The sequence below is a fragment of the Pseudonaja textilis genome, unplaced genomic scaffold (genome assembly GCF_049901715.1).
Source record: "Pseudonaja textilis isolate UNSWEBS1 unplaced genomic scaffold, rPseTex1.2 PTEXSCF281, whole genome shotgun sequence".
Taxonomy (NCBI): Eukaryota; Metazoa; Chordata; class Lepidosauria; order Squamata; family Elapidae; genus Pseudonaja; species Pseudonaja textilis.
Window position 1 is genome coordinate 3981 of NW_028262880.1, and position 10616 is coordinate 14596.

Genomic DNA, 10616 nt, shown 5'->3' on the forward strand with positions numbered 1-10616 from the left:
TTTCTTAAGTTAACTTTTTTATCCCTTCAGGATAGTTTCATTAAAATACAAGACATTTACCCAATATACAATATAAAGTCAGACAAAGCTATTATGTGTGATTTTCCTTGTTACAGAGTGGGGGGACGGGGGACTAATTAAGCTTAATACATAGGAACACACACGAAAAATACCCATACTGAGGTACTTAGTTATTTAATATGTGTTGGGTATTTTTATTGTTTATTTTATATAATTTTAATTATAGGCGTCATATATTTATAATAAAAGAATAGTAATATTGTTTTTGTACAATATTTGAAAATTTTAAATATTTTTTAAAATCTTGAAAAAGGTAAATATTCCTTTTTAAAAAATCTTTAAAAAAGTATTGTCTTGAGTTCACCAATTCAACAACCAAATAAAAATCTATACCTTATGAAGTACTTGTTAGTTAAAATATTTAACAAAATATTTTTAACTTATTTTGTAACCAAATAGTTTTGAACTTTGGGACCCTTGATCCACTTGCTCTACTATTGCTGCCCAAGTGTTATATTTGGTTGATATCTTACAAAAGCCTGAATTGTTTTCCCTTCAGCTCACGAAAAGATAACTTTATGCAACATTTTTTTCTAATCTTCTATGAACATTAGTAAAGTTCATTAGAATTCCATTATTTTGCAACAAATATTTCTAATAATGCAGATTTTCTTAGTTCACACAGCCTATCAACCCTTGATCTTACTCCAGCAACATTAAAAAGGTAAAGGTTCCCCTAGCACATATATGCTAGTCGTTTCCGGCTCTGTGGGGTGGTGCTCATCTGTTACAAAGCTGAAAAGCCAGCGCTGTCCGAAGATGTCTCTGTGGTCATGTGGCCAGCATGGCTAAACACCGAAGGCGCATGGAACACTGTTACCTTCCCACCAAAGTGGTCCCTATTTTTCTACTTGTATTTTTACATGCTTTCAAACTGCTAGGTTGGCAGAAGCTGGGACAAGTAACGGCAGCTCACTCCATTACGCTGTGCTAGGGATTCGAACTGCCAAAGTACTGACCTTTCTGATCAACAAGCTTAGCGTCTTAGCCACTGAGCCACCGCGTTCCATCAACTTTACCCTCCCCTTTATTTATATTCAGGAATTATTGCTGTCTTCTATTTTCCCTAATTTTAGATCATGACATATAGAATTAATATGTCGGTCAATGTGTTTAGTAAACATGCAAAGCAAGCCATATTCTCTTCTATGAAATGGATAATTTCCCCATATATTGTTTGAGGTGTAACTAAATTATATTAAACATTTGAATGTTAATATTTACCCCAGTAAATTTTTCCACCTGCATGTTAAGCTTACTTACTACTGCTTACTTACTTACTACATGTTATGGGGATGATGACCCCCCAGCAATAGATGGAGAGGCAAAGAACAATTAATGATTTCACTCTTCCCTTCTTTCCAACAAGGACAACATCACTGTACTGGAGTTCTTTCCAAAGAGAAAGAACGTCTTCTTTTTATAGAATGTTATGTCTGAATATAACCCAATATAGATAATTTTATTTTGTTCTAATAATATAATATCATTCTATAAAAGGCCCTGGGCTACATTTGTAAGCCAATGAGCATAGTATAAACATATTTTAAATCAATTTTAAAAAATCCAAAATATGGAGACTACAGAATCCTGCAATCAACAAATTCCTTAATTGGAATGTTAATTTTTATCCAACTTAGTTTTGCTTTAGAGATATTTTAAAACATAACTATCTTTATGTTTGACAGTTTCTCCATATACAACCTTTTATGAATATTCATCATAAAATTGGTACAAAATGGAGATGTATAATTTTTGGTAAAAAAAAATGCTGCCCAAAATTAGGCTCTTTACGAGGCTCACTAGAAAAATATGTATATAGACAGCCATGTTTATTTATAAGTTTAAATAAATAAATAAATTACAAGCTCTTCTTCTCTTTAAAATCCAATTCTTTCCTTTAAAAATAAGGATAACTTTACTTTTTTATAAGTTTCTTCCAATAAGCAGATCTTTAAATGCATAGGTTAATATTTGCCTCTTACCAACCTATTAGCAAAAACATACTCTGAAGTCACACAATCTTGAAGACATAGCAGCTGCTACAAAAATACTAAAACTAAGAAATCTTTAATTTTCATGGCTTTTAAACTCACAACTGTCATAAAACTTAGAATAACCACCTCCAATTCACTCATCTTAAATGCTGCTTATCCCTGCAGCTGGATACGTAAGATTGATTAGGCTAACTTAAACTGCAAAAAAAAAATAATGTAAAAGTTAATCACAAAAGAGATGTAAATAAAGAAAGTTAGATACTGACATTTTGTCTGGCGTTACCCTTGACCTGTACCCGTTTACCTGGACCTAGACCTTGAGCTTGAATGGGAGGATGAGCGAGATGAAGATCGTGAAGGAGAAGATCGAGACTTGGAGCGACTTCGTCTAGCAGTGGAAGATTTCTTATTGGCAGAATCTTCTTCTTCACTACCATCAAGATCATATTTTGAGAGATCAGCATCATCCTCATCTTCATCCTGGAAAATTATACTGGCAGCTTTTTATGTTCATCAGGAAAAAAGTATGTACACTAATCTGATAATAAATCCCCAGAGGATGTCCGTAACAAGGAACAAGGAAGTTAATGCAGCCTGTTCACATGATATAAACCAGAAGAATTCTATAAACTTTAAATTTAGACAGAAGAGCTGGACATCTCATTTAGATAAAAAAAACTGATGTGACCAGCTACTATGTTTAGACTAACATATATCAAAATACAACAGAGTAACTATGTCTGTCTGTCTGTCACCCCTAGTTCCATGCAGAATGAATGACACAGTTAAAATACTATCTATTAACATCATTTCCTTTGAGGAAAAAAGAAACAATCTTTAAATATTAAGTTCTTTTTCTTTATTCAACCAGATCAAACTGATAATAAAAACTGGACTTAAGCAGTAATTTAACTGGGAGGAAACATGAGTTCATGCACACACCCATCCATAAATAAATATTTAATTCATCCTAGAATAAATGCTTCCTCTCATGCAATGTTAAGTTACTGTATCTTATTCTGCTTTTTGTTTTGCTGTATATATTATTTGTTTCCTACAATGGTACATCTCAACAATTGAGTTGTGGCGATGTACGTAATAAATACAAAGTAAAAATATTTTCAACTGATTGTATATTTGCTTTCTTAATTTTTGACAGTTCCCTTGAGGACCAAACAAAAAGATGTTTGTTTAAATATACACAACTGTTTTGTGGAACAATTTTAACTATTCTCCCCAAGCATTAATAGCCATTTCATCCCTAAATGTACGAACACATCTTTTATAAGACATTTACTGAAAACTGATCTAATTATACATTATTTTCTAAAGACCCTTCTAAAGCATTCAAAGGACTTTGTATGCTACTTACCATACAGAAATAAAAGTGCTAAAGTTTCCCATGTTGCTGGATAAGGTAAGTGATCTCTGACATATTAGAGTTGAAAAGTTAAGGTTAAGGTTCAGCACATTTATATATAAATGGAATGTTACACCTTAAAGATTTTCTTTTACCTCATCTAATTTATACTTAGACAGATCTCCATCCTCATCCTCCTCTTCTTCCCCTTCAGATTCCTTATCTTCAACTTCCTTTAAGATAGATGCAGGACCAACAGGTTTCCCTCTATATTTTTTCTTTTTGCGACCAAACTAACAAAAAATAAAACATAAATTTAAACTATTAGAGTATACTTACCTAGGAATTAAGAGCCATTGGCTTATTGAACAATATGCACACAGTTTTACATGCAAAAATGACTCTATTTACCTCATTTTCTTGTTGCAAAAAGGAAAAAAAACAACTCAGGTTATTAGTTGAGTCAAACAGATCTAACTCTGGCACAAGTCCAGCTATATATTTTAAGATGAACTCTTAAACTTAATATAGGAGGGCAGAGGTTAACCCTTGCTGAGCTGAAATTTTCAATCCCTTTCTACAAGTGTGTGTACATATGTATGCATAATAGTATATGTGAAAAAATGGTCTAATTTTATATGAAGGATCCATTATTTTCACTAATAGAATTCCTATTTAGAGAGTTTATTCATTAATGGAATTAATACTAACTTTTTGCCTACCTCACATTTCTTTGGCTTTTGGCCAATGAGTATATTTAAAATACAAAATAAAAGTCTCATGTATATATTGGCTGGTGGAAAAAAATCTCCAGAATGGTTTCATTTTTTTTCTTTTAACAATTTCCCTCCCTATCTACTCCTTTTGGTTAAATTTTCCTTTCAAGCAAACAGAATAAATAATTTGGTGTACAAATAGAATTAATGGAAGGACTGATTAGTATGTAACTTATCTTGATAAAGAATCTATACTTTTATGCAATATTTCCCATTCTAGATATGGTTCTCCAGAGCTATCTAAGACTGCCAACATGGAATTGTAACATGCTAAAATAGGAGAATTATGAAATATATTACGTATAATCACAGTACCAATTAAACCAATGTATTATTTCAGCATAAACATATAACTGACATTTTCAGTCATATTCATGAATTAGGATTAAAGGAATGAATTTAGGAATGAGTTTTCCCATTAGTATATTTTAAAAGTAACATTTCATTACATACCAGTATGTATCACTCACCTCATCATATTCCCCATCTGACTCTTCACGTTCTATATATTCAACATTCTCCCTTTCATTGAAGCCCCCACCATATCCTACAAAAAGAAGTTTCCAAAAACCTCAAAAACTAAACCAATGGTCTAGGGATATGACATGTTACTTTATATTAAGTAAAAGTAATAGCACAGATTTTTATGTAAGTTTGCATAAAAAGGCTGTAAAAACTGAAAGAGAAACAGGGGTGCAGGAACCATCTATATATTATTTCATTAGTTTTAACTGTGCAGATAAATTAGAAGTATACAAAAACAATGGCACAGTCAACAGAACTGACAGTTATTTGAAACTAAAGTCAGTCAGGGCAGCTGATAGAGTGGAGTTGTGGCACAAGACTAAGAGTCTCAGAGAGGGAGAAAAGATTGCAAACAAAATCACATTATATGGACAGAAACAATTTGAGGAACCAATCGAGACGACATTTTTCAGCCCCATCAATTCCAACTGTTCAGATAGTACTATTAAAGTTATAAATGTAAATCACATCTTGAGCAGCATGCATATAACACACAAACAATTCACATCAAACTTTGTGTTAGTTGCAGCATCTGTCACTGTAGGAAACATTTTCATATATTGAAACCATTCTCCCTTTTTTAAAACATCACCACCTACCATGGTATTAAAAACATTTACACAGCTATGGACATCCTTATATGCTCAACTGGGAAGCCAAAGATTCTTCCCCAATACTGCAGTCCCTGTGGGTCCCTCAAAACCATTTCCACAAGTTATAAAATTCTAGAGGGGTTTATATGCAGTATCAGTAACTACACATGACACGGGAATAAATTCTGGCAAAAAAGCTTACATTAAAGACTTAACTTTATTCTAAATCAAAATTAGCCAGTTTCAATGTTAAGCTGTGCTGTGCATGGTAATATTATTTCTGTGCTCCACAAGGCATCTTTTCCACCCAACTGATGCAAAGGTTTCAGTTACAAGGGATTGTGGCTTTCTGTGTCCTGAACATTTTTTGAAATCTGGGACAAGGAGAGTGCAGATAGGTATTTTTTCACAATATTCAGCATCATGATAGTAATTCTTGAACTTGAAACTGCAAGCTATTCCACATTCCTGCAACATCTATCTCTATTAAAAATAAGTTTCAACATTTCTGACACCTTTCAAGCCTGGATTGGTTCATTGTGCAATGTTTATGGTGTCACCTCAATCCATTTGTTTTGAAAAATAAAGGGATGTATCACCAGAGGTCTTGGGAAATATTCAACATTGCACATGCTAAATATTTCTTAATACACAAAGAGGGGCATTCCACAAAGCCACTGCTATCATTTGACTTGAATTCATCTGAAATCTATTAGCAAATGTATCTTGACAAATTTGTGAACTGATAATCTTTTATTAAATCAGTTGTCCCTAAGATAATTTAATGTCAACCTGATGGCTTTTTCCTATGCATAGAATCAAACTGATTTGATATGATAGCTCAACTTGGGAAATCTGCAACAAATCAGTATGAAATTCCAAATGAATCAATTCAATTATTTGAGACAGATCTCTGCTATGCTGCACATCTTAATTATTTGGTATAGAGTATTTTCTAAAGCATATTTCAACTAAGGCTATTACCTGTTCTTTCTTCCAGTTTGGCATACTTTGGAGTGTTGCACATATTGCATTCTGATCTCCGAGCCCAATTAACATTACCACATCTTTGGGAAGAAAAATACATCAGTTTAAAAACTGAAAATAATACTAGTACAGCAATGAACAAGGTAAATATTAGGTGACACCTGAAGAACTGGAATGTTTAAAATAATTTTTAATTGAAAGAGCAGTTTCTCTCCTTTATTTCAGATAAAATAAATAGCATTTAAATGCCAAGTAAAATACATGTAACTTTTTTGCCATATATATTTTTTTATATATAATTAGTGCCACAAATTTTTTTTCCATAGTTATAATTAAAGCTAAATCTGAACAAAATACAAGCAAACAAAATATTTTACTTTGATCAAACAATTCATTGGTTTGTCAGCGGGTTAAATAAATGGTGATATTCTTCTGTTACATATATAGATTTTACAGCAATGGCACAATTCCCATAATATCATGAAAATACCAATAAAATCAAACGAAATAAATGCTGGCAGACAACAGATAACGAAATCAAGTTCAATTTAGCTAAAACTGATAACTACATTAGTAATGCGAATAAATGTTCCATTTATAAAAAAAACAATTCAATTGCCTTCTAAAAGATATCACAAGTTGTCTAAAGTTATATGGAAACAGTAGACATTCTCATTATTATTTATTAATTTCATTTTTAAGGCTGCCCACTTGTCAAATGACTCTAACTTAATGTACCAAACAATTTGCTGGATCTATTAAATGAATCAATTTAAGTCTGTACTCTTACAGAATAGCAATAGATTATCACAGTACACCCAAGTGCACCTATTTGGCAGTGAGATCTTCCGTATTCAATGAATTATTCTTATGAGTAAATAAGTATAAGAACAGGGTGAACAAATTATAAAAGAGGCACATACGGATAATATCAGCAAAAAACCCTAAAAATAAAGGACAATAAGATTAAACTGAGAATAAAGTTTCAAGATCAACATACGTTTTACACTGCCAGTCATTAGCACTGAAGAGACCACGGCTCTTTTCAGCAAGCGTCTTCCCTATCTCAGTCCCTCCAGCTTTCATCATTTTAGCTTCTGTAGTTTTTTCTGAAAGTAGAAAACAGGCATGTAAATCAATCAATTTCCTGTACGTTTAATTTTGGAACAGTCACATCGAAATAAATACAGTTGATATAATCACCTCGACCACATCTGTTACAGCTGGTTCTTCTAGCAAAATTAACATTACCACATCTGCAAATAAAAGAAACATTATTTTAAGAACTTTCAGTGCAATTAATATTTCCAAATATTTTAGTTCAAACTTTTGCAAATTAGCTCACAACTCATCCAAACTCATGCTTTTTAAGATGCCTTATAAACAAACATTTGTATTCTTACAAAATAACTGCCATTTCCTTTTAATTACATTGGTCTACATGGAGAAAGCCTCAGAAACGAAAGTAGCTTAATTTTACCAGACTGCATGAAAAACTGACAAGCTCTAACATCAGATTAAACGACAAGGTTCCATCTTTATTCGGTATCTAAACTGCGCTTTTTGGCTTTTCTTTTATGAACTGCAATAGGATCATCCCTGGGGAGATGATTCGTGGGTTCCCTCCACACCACTGGGACTGCGAAAGGCATGGACTTTTTCTTCTTGTTTAGCTACTTATCTTTAGTCTCAAAGAGAAGATAAAATGTATACATTTCCATGTGGTACCATTTTCATTGTTCTACTGTACTTTGTCAACAAGTTACCAGACCATCACTGGTCTGTCTACAAGGAGAAAGCCTTGGAAATGAAAGTAGCTTAATTTTACCAGAATTGGGTAATAAAGGAAAGAAATAAAGGAAAATGAAGTCCTGAGTATTAATTGGCTCCAGTTTCCAAGATACAGTTTAGTCAAAATTGCATCAAAATAATTCAAAATTACGAGGGGGGTGCGAGATTATGCTCCACAAGACCTTCCTTCCTTGTAGGCAAATAGACTCACCTGAGTATAAATCTTTATTGTAAAATAGCTTGAAAACTTTAGCCAACCAGCACCTTTATTCCTTGGAAAACTCACCTCATCAAAATATGTAGGAATCAATACATTTTATCATGGAGGGCGATAATTTCCCCAAATTTGTAGATCAGTGTTATCTACCACTACCAATTCTGTGTTATCTACCACTACCAATTCACAAATCAGAAAGAGCATATAGTAAGCCAGAAAATTATTTGACCTTTTTAGAAGCATGCAGTGCAATTAAATCCAAATGCAAATGGACACATTTTATGAATTTTTAAAATGCGACTCAGAAAGTAGCAGGGCTTTGAACTGCTTTACTTCTTACATCTCTAAATTGCCCCGTTCATTTCCTATGTAATGTATTAACGTGTTAAAAAAAGATGAGGACGACTCGATATAACAATTCCCTTTGCAGGTTGAAGAAATTGCAATCAGCGAGACGATGCGATCCACTGCGCATTTTAAAAAATAAACCTCAATTTTCTTCCGGGCGGCTGGCCACAGAAATAATTATTATTCATAGTATTCTTGGTATTATTATTTCTATTATTGTCTCCCGGATAATATCTTATGATTCCGGGGATCCCACCCTGGAAATGTTAAGCTGATGGTTTATCTGACCTTGCGCTGGCCGTTTGGAAGATGGAGGCCTAACGAGGAATCGCAGTGACCGCGATTAACACGGGGCTGCACCTGGGTCTCCCTAAAAATCGGCCCCCATTGCGGGGTGGGGTGGGGAGGGAAGGGAGGGAGGGAAAAAATGGGGGGCAAAAAAACCCGCCGGTTCCCCGCGACCTCGGGGTCGTTTCGTCCCCGCGGTACCACGCCAAACAAGGCCTCGGAGCCTGCCCGGGTGCCTCCCGTGTGGCCTCAACGGGCCAAAAAACCCAGCCGACCTTCTCCGTCCTGGCTGCCTTACTGACTTCTTGTCGGGGCAGATCCAGTCTCCGTCGCTGACGCGGAAATTCTTAGTCGACATCTCGGCCTCGGAAACAGCTCAAAGGTTTTCCGCTCGGGCGCCTCTCCGGACGAACCCGAAGGAGGCTTCGGCTTAGCTTCGGCGGTGATTGGCCAGAATTGCGGAGGGGCCTTGCGGCAAAGAGAGCTGCCCTCATGATCGCCTGTTCCCCTCTGGCGGGTTCTCTCGGTAATGTTATTACTTTTTTGGGGGTGGTGGTGGTGTAATAAACGTTATTACTTTTGAGGGGGCTCGAATCCCTCGTTAGCCGCTCGTTGGAGCGTTGAGGAAAATGCCCCGAACGGATTTAGAAACGAAGGCAGAGAAAAGAAAAGCATCAGGCATTCCACTAGCCGATCCTGAAGCGACAATGGCAGGCGAAGGATGGGAAGTTCAGAGAGCGACCTCTGACTTTTGGAGGACTTTATAGCACTAGCATAAGTTTGACATGAGAAGTTATTTTGTGCTTCGTTGTAAAGAACTGGCTTTTGATTAAGGAGACTGGCGTTTCTCAGCCTCAGGATCTTTAAGATGTGTGGACTTCAGCTCCCGGCGATAAACACTGCTGTAGTAAATTGTTGGGTAGTCATTAATATTAAATATCAAAAATATGTCTGTTGATCAGGAAGTAATAGGGCACAATATGGAGCAACAACTGGTTGAAAATTATTTATATGCATCGTATACTATAGACAATAATATAATGGGAAATGAGAAACGCTGGACTAGAATTAGACATTAGAATTAAAATTGCTGGAAGAAATAGCAATAGTTTCAAGCAACCTGATGCACTTGGACAGCTGCAAGAGAGAAAGACTCCCGTTGAAGGAGAAGAGTGCTGAAATATTATACTGGTGACAAAAATATGTATTATTAAGGCTATGGTTCCCCACCTTTAATGTCCCAGTAGAAGTCATTCCCCCTGAAGTGAGATCGGCCCCATTCCTACTTTTGGAAAGGTACAGTTTTTCCATCAACTTTAGGTACCATGGTGAGGCGAACAAGTGATTTAAGGCAGTGGCCCCCAACCTTTTTTGTGCCACGGCCCGGTACCGGCATCACAAAATGGTCCGCGGCCTGGTACCGGCATCAGCATGCATGACAAGTCAAGGCGAGCTGAGCAACCGGCCAGCCAGCCGTCCCCCGCTTCTCCCGCCTTCAACTCCACCTTTGTACCTTTGTCGATGGGCTTCAGGACGGCTTCAGGACGGTCGCTCGGCTCGCCTCGCCTTGGGTCCTGAAGGAATCCTCGCGCCTTAGTTTTGTTCGAAGCCGCCCCCCCCTTCGATGAAACTAAGGCGCGAGGATTCTTTCAG

The 10616-nt window shown here is 35.7% G+C and overlaps 1 protein-coding gene across 2 annotated transcripts; it reads right to left on the reverse strand.

Annotated features, from left to right (window-relative positions):
- Position 1: 1 nt before the first annotated feature.
- ZRANB2 (zinc finger RANBP2-type containing 2) lies at positions 2–9405 on the reverse strand. Of its 2 annotated transcripts, none has more exons than XM_087919148.1 (7): positions 9266–9405; positions 7523–7575; positions 7320–7428; positions 6317–6399; positions 4685–4761; positions 3594–3731; positions 2–2558 (listed from the first exon to the last, which is right to left on the reverse strand). In XM_087919148.1, the coding sequence occupies exons 1-7, from the start codon at positions 9319–9321 to the stop codon at positions 2379–2381; spliced, it is 696 nt and encodes a 231-aa protein (XP_087775274.1). In that variant the 5' UTR covers positions 9322–9405; the 3' UTR covers positions 2–2378. The 2 variants fall into 2 exon arrangements, with proteins under 2 accessions (XP_087775274.1, XP_087775273.1); XM_087919147.1 differs by having other exon boundaries at positions 1162–2558; positions 9239–9405.
- Positions 9406–10616: the final 1211 nt, after the last annotated feature.

What these genes read in the sequence shown, in the direction of transcription:
- ZRANB2 (XM_087919147.1), bottom strand. Translation starts at nt 9,321, where the DNA reads ATGTCGACTAAGAATTTCCGCGTCAGCGACGGAGACTGGATCTGCCCC. An exon ending in CTGTAACAGATGTGGTCGAG is followed by an intron (nt 7,429 to 7,522) that starts GTGATTATATCA and finishes TTCTACTTTCAG; the next exon opens with AAAAAACTACAGAAGCTAAA. An exon ending in CAAACTGGAAGAAAGAACAG is followed by an intron (nt 4,762 to 6,316) that starts GTAATAGCCTTA and finishes TTCTTTTTGTAG; the next exon opens with GATATGGTGGGGGCTTCAAT.